The sequence below is a fragment of the Sesamum indicum genome, linkage group LG5 (assembly GCF_026168435.1).
Source record: "Sesamum indicum cultivar Baizhima isolate 11 linkage group LG5, ASM2616843v1, whole genome shotgun sequence".
NCBI lineage: Eukaryota > Viridiplantae > Streptophyta > Magnoliopsida > Lamiales > Pedaliaceae > Sesamum > Sesamum indicum.
Window position 1 is genome coordinate 3,863,747 of NC_142661.1, and position 26,623 is coordinate 3,890,369.

The window sequence follows — 26,623 nt, forward strand, 5'->3', positions numbered from 1 at the left end:
AAGGAAGGGGTGGAGGTGAAAAGCTAAAATTTGGTTCCATATCCAATTTGTAATCAATTAAATTAATTCTTTAATAAGCGTAATATATTTAAAATGGAATTGATTGTTTTTTTAATATGTAGCGTAATATATTTAAAATATAATTTGATTTTTTTAATACATATTAAATAATTTATAATTATTATAATTGATTCAAATTTAATTAAATATAATCTAATTAACATTTGCCCAGATAAGTTTGTAGCTGCCGCAGTTACTGGAGATCATGAGTGAATGACATCAGCGCTTAAGTCATTCCCAGTCGCAGTCGCCGTGGTTCGTTGTCAACTTGTAATTAAGCCTGCTGTTACCATCTCTTCAAGTCATCAACCAGTAGAAATTTTTTTATTAATAACAGGTATAAAAACCAGATTAAAAATATAAAATAAGTATGATGTGGATTTATTATGTTATTAATTATTTTTTAAATTGTATATCAATTAAAATATATATATTATATTTATTTTATAATTAATTTAAATATATTCAACCTCAATTTAAATCAAAATTTCTCTCGAACCCAACCACAACTGCATTTGACGCTCATAATAGTAATTTGTTTTGGCTTGATTGATACGGACTCAGGTTTTCACTTTTTCATTTACTCAAATTTATTCTAGTTTTTTATTTCCGCATTGGATTTCGTAGAGCTTTTGAAAAATACCACAAATTGTTGAGAAAAACTAAACTACGAAAGTTGAGGAAAAAAAAGAAAATTGTAAAATGTTTGATGAAATAATTTTTAAAATATAATTAGAAAAATAAAAAGTACGAGAAAATAGTTTTTTTTAGAAAAATTACACCAAGAAGTGGCCTTATTTGATGCGACTGTAACTGGTTCAAGTTTTACCGATTGCAGTTCCACAATTATTGAGCATAGAGTGTGGACGAACATTTCATACAGTTTGGATTCTATGTGCATTGGCATTTCATATGATGTAACAAGTCTATTATCTAAACATCGGCCATCATCTTTCTAGGTCAATGGTCACAATCCTGCACCCTTTTCCTCGGTGTCGAGGAGAGATCCATAATTAGGAGACTAAATAAGTTATCCTGACCTCATCACTTCAGAAATTAACTACGAGATTAATAATTAGGAGAGGAATAAGTTATCCGGACCTCATCGCTTCAGAAATTAACTGACCAACCACCTGCGTCGGCTTAAGAGTGATTGGAGAGCATTCACAAACACATCACTTGTACAAACATCATTGCAATTTCAAAGAAAGGAACCATCTGAAGCAAGCATATGTCGGCAATCAGTACTTCGTCCAGCATGTGGTTTAAACTAGTACATAACACTGTCACCAAAATACTAGCTACTCTAAACTTGAGGCATCCCCACATGGATGCATCATAACCCCAAGAAATTACCAACTATGCATCCAAATCACTATCAGTAGCTTTCTCGGCTCCAGCTCCTGCTCCTGCTCCTTGTCGTCGGACTTCGACTCCAGCTCCTTGAGTCATAAGGTGACTTTGAGTAAGACCTCTCCCTATAATGGCGGCCCCGAGGTGAAATGGATCTGCATTAATAAACAAGGTATTCCATTCCTTTCATTTACTCATAATACAATTTAATGTCCAACTGATTCAACAGTTTGCATACCTCGAGACATGTCTTCTCCTTGAAGAAGGAGAATAATAATCAGGGCTACGAGAGTAAGCTCGAGCATCGTGTGGTGAGGGCGAATATGAATGTCTATAACGAGGTGATCGAGAATAACGAAGAGAGGACGACCTCCGTCTACAATGGCATGAATTGAACTTTAGACATGCAATGTAGCTACTACTAAATCATGACAAGAGAAGAATCCACAAACCCCATTCACCTTATACGCTCTCGTGCCCGCATTTCCGAAGGTTTCTTTCTATTTTCTTCGGCAAACACAACAGTCAACTCCCGTCCAAGAAGTACCTGACCATCCATCTGATACTTTGCTTCAGCTGCATCATCAGGGTCAACATATTGCACAAAACCAAAGCCACGAGGCTCCCTGCATGATTTAACATAATTCACGTAAGAATAGTATCTAAAATCAGTGAGGATTCAGCAAACTCCCAGATAATTACAATGCAGCTTCACAACTAGTCATTTTGACAGCTACCCGAATCTGAACCAGGAAGCAAGTTAGCTCACTGTGGGGAACTCAGTATTCAGTAATGCAAATATATAGCAGCTAACCTTGTGAGAGCAAGGTTAAGACTTGCAATTCTTCAAGACTTCAACTTCTTCATAATTGTATTCATACTCTACTTTGCTTCAATCTTCAAGTTCATTAAGATGATCTTGACCTCTAAATACTTCATTCTTGTCTTCATCACTTTCAAATAAAAAAATTAAGAAAAAAGAACAAATTCCCATGAAACAAATGCAGTAGCAAGAAGATGACGTCCAGCCAATCTTGCGAAATAAAGTGAACATCATTTAAGATTTTCTTTAATCAGTTCAAAGCCAATGATGAATCTCTCCCTGGAAGAGATCAATTAACAAAATATTACTAACCCAGTGTAATAGTCACGTGGCAGATAGATGTCCTTAAGAGGACCAAATTCCCCAAATGGCCCACGAAGGTCTTCCGGCCTGCAAAACAAAGTTTAACTACAGATTTAGGATGTAACCATGCAGTTTAAGATGGGAGACTAGGGATATAATTTCTCCAAAGCAACCTCAGTAGCTGAGCCATAAGTTAACAATTGAGCGAATCGGCTTTGTTGAAGCAATGGAAACTTCAGGTCAAATTGCAGAGAATAAGATGTACATTATCAAGTATAAGTAGAAGTGAGAAAATGAAGGACAATACTGATCGGTGTCTTCATAGCAATCTGGCTATCCATAAAACATATTCAGTTACAGAGAAGTATATATTGAAATTCATTATTGGACCAGCTTAATTGATCATTAAGAAAGTTTGCCGTTATAATTTATGATTTTGTGGCTTTTGTTTGACGTGCCACTGTAAGAAAGCACTCCCCATTTTCTCTCTCTCATCAATTCTCCTACTCCTAGAGCATTATTCTCATGCCTTCTCAACACCCAAAAGCGGGATAAGAAAATACTGATGAGTCTGAGTCTGCCTCCTATGATAAGTCCTCCCTACTCATCATAAAAACTGATCGCATAATCAACAACAAATTGAGCCAAAAGAAGCATCAAGCTTATGAAAAATTGATGTACATATTATAGAAGGTACATAAGTAGGGCAAATTGATCAAATACATGCGCAAACCTGCAATCATGGCGAAGATTGCGGACCAAGAGGCTAGTGGGAAGGTCTTTGTCACGGCTTCTATAGCGGCTCCTAGGACTTGGGCTTCGGTATCTCCTGCTGTAACCCCTAGGGCTAGGAGACGGACTTCTGCTGTATCTTCTGCCCATTTTCAACCTATTTCACATAGAAACACGAAACTATATTACATCAGCCGTTGAGTACAAATATTCCAACGCAATCTTTTTCCTTTCACCGTCAAAATTGCACGGGACCATTGGAAATCACAAGCCACAGACATGCACCAGCACCACCACGAAAGATATCAGAGGATCTTGATTGTTCTAGTGCTAAATCTATCAAGCCGTTCACAAAAGGAGAAAATCCCAGCAGCTGAACAATTCAATTATTACAGTTTAACAATAAAAACAAAAAGAAAAAAACATCGAATTTTTCATCCGACCAAAAAAAACCACACAACACTCCAGCATAATAAAGCTTGCCACGAAATTGAAACGAAAAGGACTAAACAAAACAAAATCACATAAAAGTAATTCAATGAAACACATTGAAATATTACCAGAGAGACGATCTCAGACGTAGACACACAAATGGAGGTGTGATTACAAATTTTCTCTCCTCTTCCTTTCTGCCTTTATATGCAATGCAGGCTCCGGATTTGGGATGCTTCTCGAGAAGCTTCTATTGACCCTCTCCAGTTTGGGCTTTTCCCCTTCAAAGCCCATAAATTGTCATTTTGGGCTATGGGCCTTACAGGTCAAATTAGAGACTGTTTGTTATAACTTTTAAAAATGTACTTTTCAGCTCTAAAAGTGTTTTTAAGCCCAAAACTAAAAAAATGTCATTTCTAATTGCTTTGACTTTTCTATAAAAAAAATATATTTTTTTTATTTTTTTATTATTTTATCCTTATTATAATAATATTAGTTCAATTTAACCGCTTTTAATCTATTTTCTAAAATTATATATCTAAAGTTGATATTTTAGAGATTTCAAATAATTTGAATAATTTAACAATGCTGAAATTTACTCATTCACTTTTTTACGTATTTAATATTTTAGAATATTTGTATTTTATCTACTACATTATCTAATTATCTTATTTTTGTATTATTGAAAAATATAAATTAAATGGCTATGAATAATTAATAAAATAATTTATATTTGCAAACATGCAGGTTTAATTCTTGTGTATGAATGAACAATTATATTACTTAGTCAGAACATTGTTAAATGTAACATTTAATTTTGCTATTAATATTTTTCACAAATAAAAGATGAAATATACTAATTAAACTAAAATTAATTATTTTTTATGGAAAAATAATAATTATTGTCAAACCACAAGTGAAAATATAAGCAAAAATAATAAATTTTTTAATACATAAGGACGAAACAATTTTAATCAATTAAATTTGTCTTAAATATGATCTTTTTCCCAAATACTATTTAATTTAGTTTTTGTGCGCTTTTCCTAACACCATCCATTTTTAATTGTACTGTAACTTCCAATTTATTTTATAAAAATTATTTATCTGAAAAATCAAAAGTTTTTTCAAATACTCCCTTAATTCATTTGATAAGTGATTTCCCAAAATTAATCTTATAAAACTTTTTTCTTTTTTACATAAAATCATTTTAGTTCCTCACTTATATTTTCAACTGCAATTTGGTATCTTGCACATTAATTTGAAGTATTTACTGTTTAATGATTGTTTAAATTGATGCATACTAAATTTTAGTCCAATCATAAAGGTCAAAGAACTTTTAAAGAAATCCTAAGGAAATTATGATGTTGAAGTGATATATATTGGTATGGTGTACAAAATATAACCTTATAACAGTTTAAAAATGAGAGAGAGTTGAGAGAATAAGTGATAATTTGAGAGTGAGGAGTAATGTTATAATGACTGCACAATGGCTCGATTTATAAGTGTGTACGTAACATAGTACAATAGTTAGTTGTAGAGATTCGTATCTCATTTAAAAGCACTTTAAATCAGTTAACTACACAAAAATTTGCATGTGAGTTGGAATTTGATTAACTGAGATACATTTAGTTTACTAACTCTTACTAGATTTGTTTGGAAATATGGTATAGCATGTTATGTGTAGATTACCAATTCGATTGCTATCAATTTACACCACTTGAAAATATTTTAAGATGACGTATCTTAATGTGTCGGCGAACTATATGAAATGTCCATAACCTATGTGGTTAGAATGAACTTGATTCATAGGTTTGCCAATTCGGTAAAGTTAAAGAGAGAGCACCTTATGGGGCTTACCTCCCAACTAAAATGACAGTTGAACTTGCAACTAGCAGCGTTGACGAACATTGCTTGTGGACTTAGCTTATAAAAGGTTTTAGGACATCGTAAATAATAACATGATCAATGATATATAAATATAACTTTTGTAATGTATTGAACAATGATAAATTGTTTTATATAAACAATTATATTATTCTAAATTTATATGTGAGGGACCAAGTTAAAAATCAAAATTAAAAGTGGGGGATTAAAATACTTCTTTTGTCAAAATAAATCTAGGGGTTAATCACATTTAGACCCCATCCGAAAATGTGAATTACACTCTCCCCTAAAAGTTTTTGAGATTATACTTACACCCTCTTTAAAAATTATTTCTTTACATCTGACACCCTTCTGCTAGGATTTAAACGAAAAATGCTAATACTAACAAAAAAAATGAATTACACAAAATTTTTAATTTGGTCTCTCATTTAATATTTTCATGTATATAATTGTACTTATCAAGAGATAAATGTTATATATTTATGTGTGTGTGTGAAGTAAAATTAACATCAAGTACTAATTATTACATGAGAAAGCTAAATGAGGACTAAAATTTATGTTATTTCTTAGACTGATTTTTTTGTTAAAACCCCAATAAAAGGGGGTTATGTGTAAACGGTGAATTTTTTGTGTTGGTGTAAGTATAGTTTGAAACTTTTTGAGTGGAAAATATAAGTTTTTATTATTAAAAAGGGTTTAAGTATAATTAATTAAAAAAATTATAACAGTAATATGATAAAAGATTAGTGAAAGGACTAGTCTAAAGGTAGTTGAAAAACTAAGTACCATTTTGAAATTGAAATAAAATGTTTGGACTAAAAATGAAATTTTCCCTAAATCATTCCAGTAATGAGTAAACAAATACTGTACGCTAGAATTTAATGATGCTCCTGTCATAAAACCCTCTAAAACCCCTCTCCTCGTCCGCCGCTCTGTCTCAAGTAACTCTACGTTTTCCAGCCACCGCCGCCCGTCGGAAACAAACTTGTTACTGATAATATCCCCTTCTCCATCTTGGTCGGGCGGGTCCTACGAAATGGCACCCCCTTCGAAGAAATCTAAACCCAAACCCAACTCCAAAAACTTTCAAACTCCATCCAAGAAACCTGCGAAAGCCAAAGGAACGCACCTTAACCGCGCCGTTTCTTCGTTGCAAATGCCTGTTCAGGTCGAAGACGATGTGCCAGATTTCCCCCGAGGTTCTCTCTCCCCCTCTCTCTCTAGGTTATACGTACAATTTCTTCTGCTCATGTATTTGAATTTCATGTGTTCACACAACTTTCAGTCAGTCTGTTTTAGTTTTGCAGCACTAATACGTGGTTCAAGTTCAATTCCCTTTGGTGTTGTCATGAGTTTGCCTCTATTTTTTTGATAAATGCACATAACATATCTGTTGTGCAGGAAAAGAAACCTTGTCCTTGCTTGAGTGCTCATCAAATATATCTCAATTTCTTTACTGTTTAAGGGGTCATGATTTTGTATCCTTTTTTATTTTACTCATTTTTAATCCGACATTTTATACCTTATCTTTTCTTTCTTGATACTTTAGGTCGGGGAAGTTTGTTAAGTGGAGAAGAGGAAAATGAGGTAAGGGCATTAGCAGAGAAGGAGTCTAGGGCAGACGAGAGAGTGCTGAAGAAAAGGAAGAAGGAGAAGAGGGCGCAAAATAGGAACCAATCCACAGAGGATGATTTAGGTTCGCTCTTTGGAGATGGAATTATTGGGAAATTGCCAAGGTTTGCCAATAAGATCACTTTAAAGGTATGCATTCGTTCGTCTTTGTTCTTCTTAACCCTGTTACTAAATCCTCTGGGGTTTGCTATCATATGTTGTGATGGTTCCCTATTAATGCAATTAAGAAGAATTGATGAATATTCACTTTCTTTTTTCATAATAAAGTGAGTGGGACCTTGTTGTAATTAATTGGAATTATCATGCGTACATTTAGGTGATTTTGATCACTTGGATATGGTGTGTTTATTCTGTCCAAAATATCCAAATTAGCTTCCTGAACTTGTGAAGATACAAGAACATTTAAAATTCAAAACTTTGTTATTTAATTGTTAAGAAGTCTATTTTGCTTTTCTATCATGGTTTCCTGCAAAGTTGGCTTGTTTTTATTACCTGATAATCACTCTGCAGTGTCTTTTTTTGTTCCTTTGCCCTCTCTAGGATGCTGTCACATATTGGATTCTTAATTTGCTCCAATTTATGAATATGAACTACTTCATAACATTTATTTTGAATCATAAAGGACCTAGGTTATTAATGATTCATCCGGTGCTGTAATTCAATTATCTTGTTTGTAAATTGAAACCTTTTTAGATGTCATGATCAATCATACAAGTAAAATTACTCCATCTGATTATGAGAGCCAGTTAATTACAGACTCATTTTGATTCTTTCATTTGAAACATATAAAGTACGTAGCTGAATCATATAATGGAGTGTACTATTGGAAATGTTAGAATTTGGTGATCACTATCCTCTTTCGTCAATTGTATGTGGGGGCACTAAGTTTACATATATGGGGTTGTGTATAGACGGATACACCCGCATAAATTATTTATTATCCTTCTGTTATCTGGGTGTATGCATGAGTGCATTTTCATTATTAGTTGTTGCTTGCTTACCTTCATCTTCCTAGCACATGAAGTTTTAAGATCCTGGATTTCTTGAAAGTAGCTTTGTGTCACACCCCTAACTAAAGAAAACGCACCACTGGAGAGATATATAACTAGCAAGAAAGAAAGATGAATATTAGTTCACTTGTGTTATCTTTTTTCAACTAGTGTCTGTGCATTTATATGGCAACCCGCCTCATTCGTCATATATCTTATCCTTCTAACCCTGTGTTTGTTTCTGTCTAGTTGTTATTGTTGGTGCCTGGTGGTTTTGCTTAGGCATGAATTTGCTAATATGATTAGCTGCATCACTCGCTGTTGACTCTCAAGATATCTTCTAGGTGCCTGCATGCTTGCAAATATGTGAATCTTTTTTGGGCTTGTGTATGTTACCATTTGTCTCTTGTGGTTGCATGAGCAGCTTACCATTTTTGGCAAAACTATAATGGGATTTGGTGAAGCCTATGTAATTGTGGACAAGGAATGTCTGTCCTTTTGTTTATTTCTTACCTCTTTACTGTGCTAGCCTTCCCTTTCTTCACCTATGATCATAGTTAAAGATTTTATTACAGAACTTGGATTTTTGTAAATAGTACTAAGAATTGTCTTTCTTCCTTCGAGATGTATTTCAGAATGTTTCATCTGGCATGAAGCTATGGGGTGTAATTGCTGAAGTGAACGAGAAAGATATTGTAGTTAGTCTTCCAGGGGGCTTAAGAGGACTAGTTCGCGCATGTGATGCTATTGATCCCATTTTGGATGATGAAGTAAAGGGGGTATTTTATTTTCACTGAATCTCTTTGGTGATTTGATTGGCAATTATCAATTCTATAGAAATGCAATACTTGTTCCTATTTCCATCTTTTCTTCTTGGAGGTCAGCTGATATGGTGATTAAAGATTGTCGCTTTTCTAATTGATTTACATGTGTCCCACATGGCAGGATGTTGATTATAGCTTCCTTTCAAGAATATATCACGAAGGACAGCTTGTGTCTTGCATTGTGTTGCAAGTGGAGGATGATAGAAAAGAAATAGCAAAACGAAAGATATGGCTTTCTTTGCGTCTTTCTTTGTTGCACAAAAGCTTAACATTGGATACTGTTCAAGAAGGAATGGTATGTAGTTTCAAGCGTAACCCGGTAGAACAATTAGTTTGGTTTAAATAAGGTCCTTTTGTTTGGTTTCTGTTCTCCATTGTAACTTATGCATTGAATAGTTTTTGGTTGAAGATAGACTATTTTGGCGCCTTGGAAGTTGCTCCGGCTAAGATCAAGAGAGCCCATCTTTACTTATTCTTTGCTTTTGTGTATCATGGATGTCTTCCGTTGTATGTTAAGAGCTCACAGCTGTTCTGATTATTAGAGTGCTGAAATTATTTTCTATCTCATAACGTTATAGAGATTTAAAAAACTGAGCTATTCGATAGAGGATCTGTACACAATTCTTATTTTTAGAAATGCTTTTGGAAACCTTGTGCCCTCCTGGAATTGCAAATTTCCACAATGTCTTTAGCACTACCCAGACAGCAAGAACTCAGTGGCGAGTTAAAGTGTCAGAATCAAATGATTTTATTTGGGCACAAGATAGGTGTACTCGTGTCATTTGTGTTAATGTAGGAAAGACTGATCTAAGCATACTTCTCCTAATTGAGCTTCTATAATTTTAGGAAGTTAATTTATTTTAAGAATGACAAGTTGAGATTTTTGGTGGGGAGCTTCTTTTGGCTTGTTAAAGCGAGGAAATGCTGCTTGCTAAAAATCTTTTCTACTCTTGCATCTACATGTTCTTTATTTTTCTTTTTCTGTCTATGGAGGTAGTAGTGGCCTTTCTTATTTCTAGTTCATTCATATATTTTCTCTAGATTGTGTGACTATCTGTAAGTTAATACTATTATATGTTTTCTGAGACATACAGGTGCTAAGTGCATATGCCAAAAGCATTGAGGACCATGGTTTTATGCTTCACTTCGGATTGCCTTCCTTTACAGGATTTATGCCGAAACACAGCCAATCTGGTAATTGATAGTCAACCATGATTTTCCAATCGATTACTTAGGTTTTGCTTGAAGATGGAATATTAACCAAAAAAATAGTACTTAGTTGAGATAGCACTTAGTTTGGTTGCCTGTGAGATTTGAAGTGTAGTCTGTGATGAGCAATTTTGAGGGAAGCACTTAATTACCTTGGCAGAAGTTTGTAGATTATGCATCTTCTACTTTATGACATATATTCTCTTACTTTTGTATTGTCATATTAGTCAACTATGAACCGCATCCTACTAAGACACAGCTTCCTAAGTTTCCATGGCAAGATAATTTGAACTGAAAGAGTACTTGACCAATGCGTTATATGTAACTTGTCAACATCCTTATTTTCTGCATCAAGATGATTCCAAAATATTAGAGGTTTCTTTTAAACAGAGAATATTAAAAACAGAATAGACATTCCTGGAATAAAAAATTAGGTATCCAGATGTCTGATTGCTCATTTCCTCTTATTTGTAGAGAAGAGAATCATTGATGTAAGCCTGGGACAGCTTTTACAAGGGGTTGTTAAAAATATAGATAGAGCTCGGAAGGTAGTCTATTTGAGTTCCGACCTTGACATGGTATCAAGATGCGTGGTATGTTCTTTTTTATTGCTGTACTAACTTGTCAACTTCTTTCATTGCTATGGAATGTTCTCCTGTTTCTAATCCACCAGCATTCGTGCAGACCAAGGACCTTAAGGGTATTTCAATAGATCTTCTCGTTCCAGGCATGATGGTTAATGCTCATGTGCAGTCAACCCTTGAAAATGGAATCATTTTATCTTTCCTTGCTTACTTTACTGGAACTGTATGTCCGCATCATTTTTGTTATGGTCAGAATACTAATGAGATGTTCTATTCTTGTATTCCATATGATTTGCCTTTCTTCATTATACAGGTTGATGTATTCAATCTAGATAAAACTTTTCCCTCTTCAAACTGGAAGAATGATTATTCCAAAAATATGAAGGTAATGCCAGTGTTCATTCTGTTTAGATTGTGTAGAAATTGTGTTTTATTACTTGGTCAGTGAGTTTCGAAGAACTTGTGGCATCCAACACAAGCATAATATCTGATCTAGAGTGCTAGGAACAGACATCTACTGAATTTGTCTTCCCATTGTTTTCTGACATTTCCATATCGGAGTTTAATACAACCCACATGTTGCATTGATTGCACCTTCTATGTTCTTGTTGGAGCTCCAAGTACGTGATGATGAGCTTGTATAAACCTGCTTTCTGTTTGGACATTTTTATATCTAACTAATTTTGCATGTTTCTAGTTCCAATGAGTGTTCAGTTGATAATTTCAATCTTCTTTTCTGTTTTCTAGTTCAATGCTCGGATCTTGTTTATTGATCCTTCAAGTAGAGCTGTGGGTTTAACATTGAATCCTCACCTAGTCAGCAATAAGGCCCCGTCTTTGGTGAGTTTGTTTTACCTTGTCTGCCACTATTGCAGCATATTTTGTATTGCTTTTTCAGCTTTTCAACATATCTAAAAATATATTGTTTATTCAAATCTAAGTGAATTATAAGGTTCTTTTTCGTTGGTAGCCCGTCTTCGTGCTTTCTGCTCCATCTGGAGTACTTCTATTAACACCTCTTTCAACGTTCTTGCCATGACGAACACAGAATATGAACAATTCTTTCTTCCTGACATGAACTTATCTATTAAACAGCTTGTTAAGATCGGTGATATCTTTGATCAATCTAAAGTAGTCAGGGTCGATAAGGGATCAGGCCTTCTGCTGGAAATTCCTACTTTACCAGTTCCAACCCCAGCTTATGTCAATGTAAGTTGATTAATTTTGTTTCTTATGTGTGTGGGCATCTGTCTATGAACTTGATCTCTTAGTGCTGATCTTATTGTGAGGATTTCAGGTAGCTGATATTGCTGACAAGGAAGCTGGAAAATTCGATAAGAGTTTCAAGGAAGGAAGCCTTGTCCGTGTCAGGGTACTTGGATATAGACACTTGGAAGGGCTTGCAACTGGTATATTGAAGGTTTTTTTCGTTCCATTGGTGGATAATTCCCTTTTTTGTGCATTCCACAGTTTTGATGTATGCTTACACTGAAGAAAGCATATATATGTCAATTAATCTTGTGCTAGGTGGAAAAAGCTTGCAGAAGATGGGGCAAGTAATCTTGAGAAACAAATTTTCCATTCACTATGTCTCTAGTAAGTTTAGGGGGGGTAATCAAAACCATGTTTTAGTTGAATGAAGATACTAAACAAAAGAAACAAGTTCTAGGTACTTCTTCTATAAGTTTAGAAATCTATATTGAGCGAAGCCAGGAGATATGATGGCTGCTGGAGCAATAATTAGTGATCAACTGATGGCAGATGCTGGTCTTTATGCTCTTTGATATTTGTGTGAACTTTTTGTGATATGCAACATTGGTGTGTCATTCTTATATAATTATATTTGGAACAAATTGGTGTAAAATGTGCTTGACATGTAATTCCTTTCTTTCTTCTGAACAGACTAGCGCCTTTGAAGGTTCAGTTTTCACCCACTCTGATGTAAAGCCAGGAATGGTGGTAAAAGCTAAAGTCATTGCAGTTGATAGTTTTGGTGCTATAGTACAATTTGCAAGTGGTGTGAAAGCGCTATGTCCTCTTCGTCATATGTCAGAATTTGAAATTGCAAAGCCTCGGAAAAAATTTCAGGTTATTGAAATGTTGGTTTTGCATGAGCCTTTTTACATTGCTTATGGTCCATTTGGATTCTTTTCCATAGTTCTAATTGTTATTCGTTTATTGACCTATTGCAGAATGGAGTTGAGTTGGTTTTTCGTGTTCTTGGTTGCAAATCCAAGAGAATCACTGTTACACACAAGAAAACTCTTGTATGCTTTCTCCTGGCTTCGATTTTTGTTGAATTTACTCTCATATTTTCCTTTGTCTATATATTTTAGCTATATCCTGGTCTATATTTTAACATATGAATGCTAACCTTACACTAAACCTATCTGTCCAAGCTATTGATATAAATGTTCCCTTGGGTTTGGATGTGTTAGGTGTCAAAGGAATGTCGAGATGTGTAAAAATTGTAAAATTAAGCTCTGTGTAAAAATTGTAATGTTAAGCTCTGGGTAAGCAGTACTACCTGGGAAGTGGACTTTGTCTAGCACGTGAAGATCTAACATGCAGGCAAATGATATAGTCACCTTATCCTGGAGCCGGAAACTGTTCTAGTGAAACTATTGGTGTTTTAAGTTCAGTCCATTGTCCATATGTGGGATTGAGGAGACTGAAAACAACTTGGCATGAATTGTGAAGTTATGATAATATGTGCTTGGTTTTGGTGAGGTTCTTTAAGCACTAAACATTCGAAGTTATTATGTCCTGTTGGTTCTGTCGATTTATCTGTTCCTGGAGTTTCGGTGAGTTAAGTAGCACTTTATGTTAGATTGTGTGATGTTTTTCTCCTTCTCCCCCACCCTTCACCCCTCACCCCTTCTGTTGCGGGGACTGGGGAGCATCCTATCAGTTTTCACATTTTTTACACATGCCTTTCCTTATTTTTGAACTCATACTTTTTTGCTTCCCTAATGAATTTAATTTCATAATTATCTCAGGTAAAGTCGAAGCTTCAGATTCTTAGTTCTTATGCCGATGCGACTGATGGGCTGGTCACTCATGGGTGGATTACAAAGATTGAGAAGCATGGATGCTTTGTTCGGTTTTACAATGGGGTTCAAGGATTTGCACCCAGGTCAGTCACAGAACACTTAAGAATAATGTCTCGCGGATATTGTAGGCTGATGCTATTTTCTGGAGAAGCATGGATATAGCCGTTCAATAACAAGTCTCTCCTTGTTGCAGATCTGAACTTGGTCTGGGTCCAGGTAGTGACATAGGTTCTGTGTATCATGTTGAACAAGTGGTCAAGTGTAGAGTTGTAAAATGTATACCTGCTTCCCACCGAATCAACCTTAGTTTCAACATAACACCTATAAGGTTTGTTTCTTTTGAACTTGGTGATATTTCCTTCCATTCAGTTAATGTGTAACTGGGTACCTGAGAAACTTTTTTACTGCATAAAGTGGAGGAGATTGTTACCATGCTCCACTCTTCTCAAGTTATACTTTTCTTCAATTCTGTTTATTTTGTATTTTTCCACAAAAATTCACAGTTATATTTTTGTTGCTGTAAAATTTAAAGCTGAATGCTCCCTCAATAGAATGTGAAATTACAAAGTGTGGGTTTTTTAGGTAACATATGGGCATCATTCCTTTGGCTTTAATAGGCATACATATCTTTTTGCTTCGCATTAAAAGTAAAAGTTGGTATTGTCTCCGAAGCCTGCAATATAATGCCAGAAACTTCTGCGCCATACATTTCACAAGTGAAAACTTAAACATCGTAAATTGTTAATACTTTTTCATGCTTTTTTAGTTGGATTTTGTACTGCAGTATGATAATTTGTTTCCTAAATGTGAACAATCTATATCTCTATCTGGGCCACTTCCATAATCAAATGTTATACTTGTCACCTCTTCTATTTCTCATCTGTGTAATGGATCAATTCACTGGAAGAATGTTAATTTTGTTTTACTTACCTTTTCTATAAAATATTTGACAGTACATCAGAGAGTGAGAATGTGAAACCAGGCAGCTTAGTCTCTGGAGTTGTTGAGCGTGTAACACCTCAGACAATAGTAGTGGAAATCAATACCTCAAGTCACATGAAAGGCACTATCTCTCCTGAACATTTGGCAGACCACAATGGTATGTTGACAACATTATTTGTATAGGGTCTCGTGATTTCATTTTGAATTCCTACTGGCCGTCTTCTAGTTATCCCTATGATTCTGCAGGGCCTTATGTATGTGTGCTTGTATTTGAACTTGGCTTTGGATGCAACAGGTCTTGCTGCTTTATTGATGTCTTCCATCAAGCCTGGATATCACTTTGATCAACTATTGGTTCTTGGTAAATTCCAACTTGGTCGGGCTGAGAGTTGCTTTGTTCTCTTATTTTCGTCAAAGAAACTTGTCTATGAACATTTTGTCCACATCCCTTCCTTCCTGATCTTAATAGAAGATGAGAACTGGAAAATGAGGTTTACTCTTACATGGTTAAAAAGCTAGCTATTCAGATGTAGCATGGATGCCATTGCTGTATTAGCCTAAAAGTTCTAGGGAGTGTATGACACACATTTTCTTGTGAATTTCTGCACATGTTTTGCTAACATATGTGGGAGATGCACAACTGACTTTTCCTTTTCGATTAGAAAACAGTTATAGAATTGAGGTCGAATTTCTGATAACCGAGTGTCTCATTCTTGTTATCATACAGATGTTGAAGGAAACAATCTTGTACTTACTGCCAAGTATTCTCTAGTTAAATCAACCGAACAGCTCCCAGCTGATGTTAGCCAAATCCGTTGTCACTCTGTGGTGCATGTAAGAATGCTGCTCATTCTTTTCTTTTTGGTATTTCCTATATAATCCCTAGTCTGCTTGCCTTGTATTGCAATTCTTGGATTTTTCAATCTAATGCTTACTGGTAGCAAAATATACTTTTGTTTAACCTTTTGGAAGCATGAGTTTTGTTAGCCTTTTGTGTTGTCCTTCTCTCATATTGTTTCTTCACCAGGGCTACATATGTAATATAATTGATAGTGGCTGCTTTGTTCGCTTTATTGGACGTTTAACTGGTTTTGCTCCCAAAAACAAGGTATGCATCAAGATTAGTGTATCTTTTCTCTGGTTTATGTGTGTATAACAAAGCAATTGGCTTTATATTTAGTTTGAGTTTCTATGATATTGTTTTGTAGGCTACTGATGACAGAAGATCGGACCTTTCTGAGGTCTTCTATGTTGGACAGTCTGTCCGCAGCAACGTAGTTGATGTATGCCCAACATTTGCACTTAGTTTATACATGGAAAACATTCAGGATATCTTTTAATATTTTCTTTTCAATCTCTCCAGGTTAGTAATGATATGAGTAGAATAACATTATCATTGAAGCAGTCCTTGTGCTCCTCAACCGATGCATCTTTTATTCAGGAGTACTTTCTTTTGGAAGAGAAGGTAACACGTGAAATTCTATTAGTCATTGAACAACTGTGAGAAGAAACATTGTTCCACATTTATGCATAAATCAGCAGAACATCCTAGAAAAGCACCTATTACATGTGTTTGCACACTATTTTATTATTTTGGGTTCAGGCTTGTAGAGTTATTACTGTAATTGTTCAGTTTGCCCTGCTCTGGTTACTTGCATAGTTGTCTAGGCATCTTGAACTACTAATCAAGGAGTCATAGTTTTGGTGCCAGTAATTAATTTGCTTTACCTTCAATCTTTTGGGGATTGGGAAGCAACAAATGGAGGAAATTTTATCTTTTCATGTTGGTGTTTAGGCTGAAATATTACCTGTCATCACCTGGACTCTGTAAACTCTCCTGGGAATCCTATTTGTTCCTGTTCTCTGCAAGGAGTTTTATTCGCTTCAACAAGCTGCTATCTTTAGAGGAACTTTCAATGCTAATTTGTGTTGATATTATGGGCTGACCTTATGCTTTGACCAGATTGCGAGGCTGCAAGTATTGGATTCTGAATTTCCAGGACTGAGTTGGACTGATGGATTTGGTATTGCCAGTATTATCGAAGGAAAAGTACATGAAATTAAGGATTTTGGTGTTGTTATCAGCTTTGAGAAATATAATGATGTCTATGGTTTCATCTCACATTATCAATGTAAGTCATTGTGCTAAAAGCAATAAGAATGAATCTTAGTTACCTTGTCGAAAATTGGATTCAGGATATAAGTTTTTGCAGTGGCTGGAACCAATGTGGAAAGCAACTCCGTCATCCGTGCTGCAGTTCTTGATGTTTCAAAGATTGAACGCCTTGTGGATCTATCTTTAAAACCAGAGTTCATAAATAGATCGAAAGAAGAGAGCTCTATTGTACAAACTCCTAAGAAGGTTTGCCTTGTGTTTTTTACTTGTCACCTGAGAAATTGTTTCTTTTCATATTTATGCTGGCTGTTATGTATCTAGGTTTGTTTGTTCCATTGCTTCCATGTTTTGACTTGTACTATTCTAATTGCAGAAACGCAGAAGGGAAGCCCACAAGGAGTTGGAAGTGAATCAAACAGTAAGTGCCACGGTCGAGATTGTGAAGGAGAATTATTTGGTAAGTTTGGTTCTTTTAACTTTTTGTTAATACTTCACGATGTTCATTCTAATGCTAGACATCCCTCTCTCTTCTTTGCCCCCTTTAAACAGGTTCTTTCACTTCCTGCTTATAATCTTATTATCGGCTATGCATCAGCAACTGATTACAACACCCAGAAATTGCCTCCTACACAATTTACCCATGGACAAAGGTACGTCATTTAAATGCTTTCGAAATGCATTGCTGCTGCTTATGGCTGCATTACTCTCTTGTTCTTTGGATTGGGGAGTCGAATAGCTCTTAGCACTTTAATCAATATATTAAAAGCTGATAACTGCATGACCCTTGGTGTCGTTTGTTTTGTTGTCATAAGGTAATAAATGATTTTGGCTGAAATCAAGCTTAGAATTCATATTGATATTAAGTATTAAAACGCAATCACGCATTTTGAATACCATTGACTGGGCACTCAGCTCAGCAGATTATGTTGTATATGGATTCTCTAATGCCTGTCTGAGATTAACTATTGAACAGTTAATCATGAAACAGTGTAAGTTACTTTAGCCGACATGAAAAGTAGTGCACCAACTAGTCAGTGATTTAATGCATCGTCAATTGTGGCATGTAAAATATAAGGCATCAAATAATTTGGTTGCACTTTTGATCTTTAGTCTAAAAGTTTATGTCTGATTTGAAGTCTCACATTATAGTGTATCAATGAGTTGATTGCCTTCAGCATGGGCATGTACCACTGATCTGGTTCAAGTCCTGTAGTCCTCTTTTTTGTTTAGAAGGCTTTTGGAGCCAATCTTTAAAACTTACTAGCTTGCTTCACTGCAAATATGACATATAACATATCACTTGAAAGGATCTTAGAAGAAAAGATGTACTGAAGCTGTCTTATGCTCCTCTGATTTACATTCTCTATCTCTGTCGAAATATCTGTATATTATCTCTATCTCTCTTTTTTTTTCCGGCTCTTTCTGGCTTGCAGAAGATCCTCCTGTAATGATGTAAAATTCTATGACACTACTGTTTCGATAAGTTATTTTGCTTTTTCGTTGTAGTTTCAAGCTTGGAATTTTCATGTTAGTACTTGTGTCGTTTTGGATGCAGTGTCTCTGCCACTGTAATGGCTCTTCCAACTCCTGCAACCGGTGGGAGGTTGCTGCTGCTGCTCACATCCTTAAGTGATGGTGTGGAGACATCCAGGTCTAAGCGGGCTAAGAAAAACTCTAGCTATAATGTTGGATCTCTCATTCAGGCCGAGGTGGGATCGCTTTGTTACCTGATTGAGACTCATAGTTTTCCAATGCAGATTACTTACTGAATATAGTTATATTTTAGCAGCCTCAGTGGCCTTCACTTCTTTAACTAGAATTTAATGCCTTATTTGATTTTCAGATTACTGAAATAAAGCCTCTTGAAGTCAGAGTGAAATTCGGCTCTGGATTACATGGAAGAATACATGTGACTGAGGTTGAGTCTTTTACCTTGTTAGTTTGTTAGATTGGAAACTGGCATTTGTTCTTGTGTGTATAATCATGCGATTGTTGATTTTGGATGTTTATTCGCAGGCAACTGATGACAATTCTGCTGAGAGTCCTTTTAGTAATTACAGAATTGGGCAAACACTGGCAGCTAGGATTGTTGCAAAGCGTAGTAAACCAGAAAACATTAAAGGAGGTTATGGATGGGAATTATCTGTCAAACCTTCCTTGCTTAAAGGTGAGCATTATCAATTGTATTCATCTGATTTGGAAGTTCTTTTTAAACAGTGGACAAACATAGATAACAATTCTTAAGATTACTCCTCGCTATTCAGCCATTCTAAGCCTGTAATGCCCAGAGTCTTTCTTCTTTTTTTATGAACTTGCTCTTACATTTAAACACATTATTTGTGTTCAGGAGCTTGTATTTTCCTCACTGTTTTGGCCATGCACAATAGCTAGAATTTAAAATATGCAGATGCCAGTACTTATTTTCCTCTTGTAAAGAGACTGACGATCTTCTCAGTTACCACTTAGATGACTTCATTTTTCAGTTTTCCCCTGGCACCATTTTGTCTAGGTGTTAGCTGTTCCCATGAGAATCAAGGTAGATAGAATGTTTTTAGATGCCTTTCATTTGGTTTCTCATTGTAACTGCTTTCGTTACTTCCACAGTTTCTTTCCCCTTCCATTATCTTTAGAGTCCCTCGACATATGTTCGTCTCTAAATGATTCTACAAATGATAACTTATATAAATTTCTTTGTGTATACAGGATCTGGTGAAGATGAATGGTTGTCTTCTGAAGGTTTCAACTATTCATATGGACAACGCATTTCTGGTTTTGTGTATAGGGTTGACACTGAGTGGGCCTGGCTGACTGTATCTCGAGATGTGAATGCTCAGTTGTATATTCTTGACTCTTCATGTGAGCCTCCTGAGCTTGCAGAATTTCAGAAGCGGTTTTATGTGGGCAAAACTCTGACAGGCTATGTAATAAACGTGAATAAGGAGAAGAAGTTACTACGCATCATCTTGCACAAACCAGCAGATGGTTTTGCTGAGATCAAAGAAAATGATACAAACCATCATCTAATGAGCCATATTGTTGAAGGTAGTTTTGTGGGTGGCAGGATTTCTAAAATTCTTCCTGGTGTTGGTGGGTTGATGGTCCAAATTGATCCGCACCATTATGGTAAGGTTCATTTTACTGAATTGAAGGATTCGTGGGTCTCCAACCCACTTACGGGTTATCAGGAAGAGCAGTTTGTGAAATGTAAAGTTCTGGAGATTAATCGTGCTGTTAAGAGCACAGTTCATGTTGACTTATCTCTACGATCAGCTCCAGATGGTTCACATGACCTAATTTCCGCTGACAGTGGCGTGTAAGTGTAGATATTTTCTGATGTGGAATTGTAGCTTAACTTTCCTTAACAGCAATTTTCCTATGATCAATGCTTGCTGTTAGACACATAGGTTTCTACCTCCTGTTTGTATTGCGATCTCTATTCAATCTACTGCAGACAGGGGAAGTAACGAATAGTATGAAATATCTGTATTTTGTTTTCTGATGACTAGAGGGAAACATAAGGGGTTTTTGTCTTTTAATGAGTAGAGGGAAACACAACGGTGGAAGTAGAATGCAGGTTATCAAGTATAAGATATTTATCTTTTATGCTGTCTTCCCTCTCTACAGTATACCCAACTCGTATAAGATTTATTCACTGATAACAAAATTATCCACACCATAATGGATTTAGCAATTTAAGCATCCCTCAGCAGTGTATCTGCATAGCATCTGCTTAGTGAGATTGGTGCTGCATGCTAATTCACATTTATTATCTCAGGATTCTTTTTGTTGCTTTATTTCTTGGGGTCAAAGTGGCATTTCTTGTTCGATTTTATTTCCCATGCCTCAAAATCCTGAAGTTGAATTTGATGCTTCTATTTATGATATGTGGTGTTAATTAGTTGAATGGTTTATCAGGTGTTGTACACTCATAATGGTTTATTGTCAATGTAGATTATAGGTTTCCATGGTTTTTTGAATGAAGAATTGATTTCCACATTTCCCATACAACCGTACGAATATAATTTCAACTGATTTCTAAACTCTTATAATTTGCAGGCATACTTCTATTAAACGTCTGGACAAAATAACCGATCTGCATCCTGATATGGTTGTAAGGGTAATGTACCAAATATTTTGCCCAGGATGTTCTTTTGTAACTTAACAAAGTGCTAATATTATATGCCCTGGAAATATTGTTTTTGTGTAACTAGTATGGTTAGAAAAGAAATTCAGTCACTCTAATAACTTGCAGAGTTTACATGTTTTGCTGATAAAAATACAACTACTCTAGTGTAAGTTTATCAATGTCTCTTTAGGATTCAGTTTCTTGTGTAAAGTATGCTTTTGTGATCTCACATGGGCTGCTGCAGGGTTATGTTAAAAACATCTCTTCAAAAGGATGTTTTATTATGCTTTCACGGAAGATGGATGCCAAAATTCTCCTTTGTAATTTGTCAGACAGTTTTGTTGAGAATCCAGAAAATGAGTTTCCCGTCGGCAAGCTTGTGATTGGCAAGTAAGTATACTTAAAGACAGATTATGTGAATGTCATTAAGCAATACTGACACGCTGAATGCAGGGTGCTCTCAGTGGAGCCGTTGTCTAAGCGTGTTGAAGTAACGCTTAAGACTTCAAGTGAAAGCAGCAAGCTGAAGTCAGACTCTACTCACTTAAATCAAATTGTTGTTGGAGATATTGTTTCTGGAAAAATCAAGCGTGTCGAGTCTTATGGCTTGTTTATAGCTATTGATCACACTAATGTGGTGAGTAGATTTCTTTTGATTTCTTAATTCTAACTTGTAAACCTCATCATGTGATTTTAATTGTTATGTTTGAAGATGTAGTTCAACTATTCTTGTTACTTTTGTGCAAGTGCTTATCTTGTGATAATGCTCAACGTGAAATTTGTGGTTGTCCCATATGCATACACATCTGCTGTTCTATAACCTAACCGCTTCACCTTCAGTTTACCTTTTTGTTGTGTTCATTTATGGTTTTCATGATTCTGCTATTTACGTTTAGCATGCATAAAACAGCTTTAGATGGATGTTTAATGTTTTCATACTCACTTATCCATGTACCTAGGGGCTGTTTCTCTGTAAGTTTATAGTGACTTGCATTCAAAACTATAACTCATGCTTACGATGTTTCACTTTGCGTAGGTTGGGTTATGCCATGTTTCAGAGCTGTCTGATGATCATATAGACGATCCAGAGACAGCATTTAAAGCAGGGGAAAGAGTGAAGGCAAAAGTTTTGAAGGTAGTCACCATTTACTAAGATAATATAGCCCTACTTCATGTCAAGAAAGGGAAGACAATGGAAGGGCGTCTTTACTTTATTTATTTTTTGTTGGAGGGGGTGGGTGTGAAAGACAAGCAAAATACAATTGTTGCTTCAAACAGTGGTGCAACTTCCTGAAGTTTATTGTTGTGGTCCAACTTCAGGTTCTGGTACAACATATTTTCTTCACTCCTTGTCTTCAAATTGTGTCTTTCAGGTGGATAAAGATAGAAATCGAGTTTCTCTTGGGATGAAGTCGTCATATATCAAAGATGAAGGAGTATTGCGTACACATTCGTCACATAGCCTTGATTTTTCCATTGATGCCAATGATTCTGTTGTGTTAGCTGACCCAATGATACGACAGAGCAACTCAGTTTGTATGAAGAGCATAAATAATGAGCCTGACAGTGATTATCATCCTATACTAGCAGATACAAAATCTAGGGCTCTCGTGCCACCTCTTGAGGTTCCACTTGATGAGGTAGAAAACTTAGATATTGAAGGTGATGTGGGTCCAGATATAATAAATGTTACTGAAGCCGATACCATTGAAGATAAAAACAAAAGGAGGGCGAAAAAGAAAGCTAGAGAAGAGAGGTAACTGCACTGTGCAAGAATCATTTTGCTTTGATTTAGGAACTACAATTATTGGCTCTTTCACTTTGTTATGTATATCAGTTTCCTTGTAGCATCGCAATGTAATTTGTTAATGCCTCTGTACAGGGAGCAAGAAATAAGGACTGCTGAGGAGAGGCTGCTGGAGAAAGACATCCCAAGGAATGCCGATGACTTCGAGAAACTTATTCGAAGTTCCCCAAATAGTAGCTTCATATGGATAAAATACATGGCATTTATGCTCTCCTTGGCTGACGTAGAGAAGGCACGGACCGTTGCTGAAAGGTGCAAATGCAGTTAGTTTTTTATTGTTTGCTGTTTCATCTATAACCCTCAATTTTTTGTTGAGCCATATAAGTTTTCTATGCTTGAATTATGATTTGCCCGATTGATTAATATTGGAAAGGCCACTAAACTATGATGTCAGAGTTGCATGTTTGAAAGGAAACCTGCATAAAATAGTGTTCTTATTCCATAAGCAGACCCAAGTCATCTCATTTGGGTTCATTATCAAGGCAAACTCCTAGATTTTGTTCATATGTGATATTAAATTTGAAGTTTGGTGGATCCTGAATGGCTTGGATTAAATTGGTGGATCCTGAATATGCTTGGATTAAGTTGGTGGAGGTGGTTCTTGACAAGGAGGAAAACATGATTATGGAGTAACGCTTGTTATGGAACATGTTGTTCCTCAAGGACACTTGTAAAGCTGCAAGGCAAAATAAGTCAGGTAAGACTAGGCCTTATGGACTTGAGCTAGTATAAGAACAAAGTTTCACTTCTTGCTGCTTGGTGGGCACAAAGAGTTGCTCTTGTTAATAGTGTGGTTTCAATCACAGGGAAGTTGTTAGTGATGTAGTGGTCACAGGTGGAAGTGGATATTCCTCAAGGCACATGTGAGAGAAAAGCCCACAGTGGAAAACTAAGGGTAAAAGAGTCTCTTTATACACCTGAATACTATGAAGAACCTTGTCTGGGTTCCTCTTCATGGTATACTTCAGGGCTTGATGACCGTTGATAGATACTATGAAGAACCTTGATACTGTTGAATCTTGTTTCATGTTTATTTGCATGTTGTGGACAATACAACACTTCAGAGCCTCTTCTTGTAGGCTGATTTAATTCGTTTATGTAGAAAAAAATCAATGGGATATTGATCTTTGACATTACTGCATTAAACTAGAAGTACTTGATGTATGGGTTTGGCCAACTATTTTAGTAGGGATGTGAATGCTGGTGATTGTTTTAGATTTTTCAGGCGGCATGTTTGAGAAGCAGCATTGAGTATGTCCTTTCTGTTTTGGTTTTTCGCCTTAGCTATGTATAAATGCTAAGAAAGCTGTGATGAAGTTCAAGCCTCAGTGCCTCAATTGTTGATTTCAAACTTGCCATGCTCAGGATTAGAATGAGCCTCTTCTGTGGAGAATATCTCGAGCATGGATACCTCACTTATTGTTTATTATTTCATTTTTGAACCATGGACAGCATAATTGTATTGACCAAATATCAGCGGTAGCATTTCTATGTTTGCCATCCTTCCTAGCTTATTATAATGATTTTCTCACTTTTGTAGTAAGGACATTTATCATCTCCCTCTTTCTCTCAAATAACACCACTTTATCTTGTCCTATTAGGGCATTGAGAACGATAAATATTCGAGAAGAGTCTGAGAAGCTGAATATGTGGGTTGCTTACTTCAACTTGGAGAATGAATATGGCAATCCTCCCGAGGTACTAAGAAATCCAACCAAAAACATTTCTCATTTTTGTAGAGTTTGGCTATTCTTTTCACTACTTTTGAGAAAAGGAGATTTAATATTTTTCAATTTAAATACCATTTTTACAAGAAAATCGTTCAATTTCCTTTTCAGGAGGCTGTAACAAAAGTATTCCAAAGAGCATTGCAGTATTGTGATCCCAAAAAGGTGCATCTTGCCCTTTTGGGAATGTATGAGAGAACTGAACAACATATATTGGCTGATGAGCTTCTTGACAAAATGACTAGAAAGTTCAAACATTCATGCAAGGTGCAAAAATTCTTTATATAACTTTCCATTTTGTTTCTGTAGCTTGGCTACCCCCTGCAGCCATTGCTGATTATAATCTTTCTGGCATCCAGGTCTGGCTGAGAAGGATCCAGTTTCTTTTGAAACAAAACAGTGATGGAGTTCAGTCTGTTGTAAATCGTGCTCTGCTCAGCCTCCCCCGACATAAGCATATAAAGTTTATTTCACAAACTGCCATCCTTGAGTTCAAGTGTGGAGTTCCGGATAGGGGAAGATCCATGTTTGAGGGAATGCTTAGGGAGTATCCCAAGAGGACAGATTTGTGGAGCATCTATTTAGATCAGGTAAAACTTGAACTCATCTCTTCTGTTAAGTAAAAAATAGAAATAGGCATGAGGAGAAAAAGAAAGATGAAATTTCAACTCTTCCATCACATTCACTCAACCTGATCACTCACTCAAGGGAGCAAAATTAGTATATACATATATATATGTATATGTATGTGTGTGTATATACTATTTTTATCTATCTTTGCATGTAGCAATCTGTATAACTTGTGTTGTAATTAACAGGAGATCCGGCTTGGTGATGTGGATTTGATCCGTGGATTATTTGAGAGGGCAATAAGTTTGAGCCTTCCCCCAAAGAAGATGAAGGTGATTATGCTAGTTTTAGCCATATAATTGGTTAAACCTTTTTCATGTACTTGTTGCTATTCCAACCCCTGTAGACTCTAAATATTACAATATTTTGATGTTGTTTTGTAGTTCCTATTTAAGAAGTATCTCGAGTACGAAAAGTCCGTTGGTGAAGAAGAGCGAATTGAGTCTGTGAAGAAAAAGGCAATGGAATATGTTGAGAATACCCTTGCTTGATATCTAATTGTTTCATAAGCGATACTTGCATAAAACTGGATCAGGGTTGGTCTCCGCTTTCAGAAGGGGTGAGGAGGACATGTATGCCCTCAGAAGCTAGTGTTGCACGCTGCAGGAGTTGGGTTGGCAACATTGGTTGATCATAGCGACTAGCAGAGGTGTCCTGATATCATTGCTGTTGAGAGGCTACCTCAGATCATCACAAGTAGCACGTTGGATGATGGAGTGGAATGTGCTTGTTCTGTTTTGGGTTTAGAGGCGCAGTTTTGTAGATCGTTATGTAAATGGGGAGAGAAGTTGATGCGAGTAAATTGGTGGAGTGTTGAGAAGCAGTTTTGACTGGGCTTTTAATATTTATGGCAAGTAGCTTTTTTTTTGGTATACCTGTTTGGATTTGGAGGGTAGAAGATGGATGGCTTTGTACTGTGAAAGTATGGCGTAGTTGGTCAACATTATACTCTATAAACTACGTGTCACCTTTAATCTGGAAGGGTTGGCGTGGGGCGAGGGTAGAACATGGCTGCTGTATTGAGATTGTATTGTCCACTGTGACTGCTGAATTCTATGCCAAAATTGTAGTTAAAAGATGTGTTGCCTGTTGGTGTTGTGTGTTGGAGCGTAAAAGTGAGACTAAATAGTATCAGCGAATACACAGTGACACTCACATCAAAGAAAACATCCCAAACTGCCTTACGCTCAGTTTAATGCTTAAAATGAATGTCGCTTGTCTTCAACACAACATATATAAGAAGGGGGCTGCCACTTGCCACTCATCTATACCCTTTCTCCAAATTCCTATTCCTCATCTAAACAATAAATATTTTTGTTATTGTTGAGGGGAGCTTCAAACTCTGTTCCTGATGCATAATAATAATAAGGGCATAATTATTTTACACTTCCCGACTT

General features: G+C 36.0%; 2 protein-coding genes across 4 annotated transcripts; one reads left to right on the top strand and one right to left on the bottom strand.

The window, feature by feature from the left end:
* Positions 1–1,239: 1,239 nt before the first annotated feature.
* LOC105162470 (serine/arginine-rich SC35-like splicing factor SCL30A) lies at positions 1,240–3,926 on the bottom strand. Of its 3 annotated transcripts, XM_088880230.1 has the most exons (7): positions 3,832–3,915; positions 3,508–3,644; positions 3,273–3,428; positions 2,549–2,626; positions 1,875–2,039; positions 1,652–1,789; positions 1,240–1,568 (listed from the first exon to the last, which is right to left on the bottom strand). In XM_088880230.1, the coding sequence occupies exons 3-7, from the start codon at positions 3,419–3,421 to the stop codon at positions 1,439–1,441; spliced, it is 660 nt and encodes a 219-aa protein (XP_088736356.1). In that variant the 5' UTR covers positions 3,422–3,428; positions 3,508–3,644; positions 3,832–3,915; the 3' UTR covers positions 1,240–1,438. The 3 variants fall into 3 exon arrangements, with proteins under 3 accessions (XP_088736356.1, XP_011078794.1, XP_020549803.1); XM_011080492.3 differs by lacking the exon at positions 3,508–3,644 and having other exon boundaries at positions 3,832–3,926; XM_020694144.2 differs by lacking the exon at positions 3,832–3,915 and having other exon boundaries at positions 3,508–3,797.
* Positions 3,927–6,466: 2,540 nt separating this feature from the next.
* Positions 6,467–26,304, top strand: LOC105162469 (RIBOSOMAL RNA PROCESSING 5). The gene is made up of 40 exons (XM_011080491.3): positions 6,467–6,786; positions 7,137–7,348; positions 8,844–8,987; positions 9,154–9,327; positions 10,127–10,226; positions 10,716–10,834; positions 10,926–11,048; positions 11,139–11,210; positions 11,573–11,665; positions 11,921–12,034; positions 12,123–12,245; positions 12,728–12,913; positions 13,018–13,092; positions 13,825–13,961; positions 14,072–14,206; positions 14,832–14,977; positions 15,116–15,181; positions 15,548–15,654; positions 15,848–15,928; positions 16,029–16,103; positions 16,184–16,285; positions 16,784–16,952; positions 17,034–17,182; positions 17,310–17,393; positions 17,486–17,586; positions 18,492–18,645; positions 18,780–18,854; positions 18,953–19,103; positions 19,640–20,249; positions 20,993–21,053; positions 21,307–21,452; positions 21,516–21,699; positions 22,099–22,197; positions 22,436–22,818; positions 22,945–23,121; positions 24,471–24,567; positions 24,708–24,863; positions 24,956–25,186; positions 25,415–25,498; positions 25,610–26,304. The coding sequence occupies exons 1-40, from the start codon at positions 6,624–6,626 to the stop codon at positions 25,715–25,717; spliced, it is 5,766 nt and encodes a 1,921-aa protein (XP_011078793.2). The 5' UTR covers positions 6,467–6,623; the 3' UTR covers positions 25,718–26,304.
* The last annotated feature ends 319 nt before the right edge of the window (positions 26,305–26,623 follow it).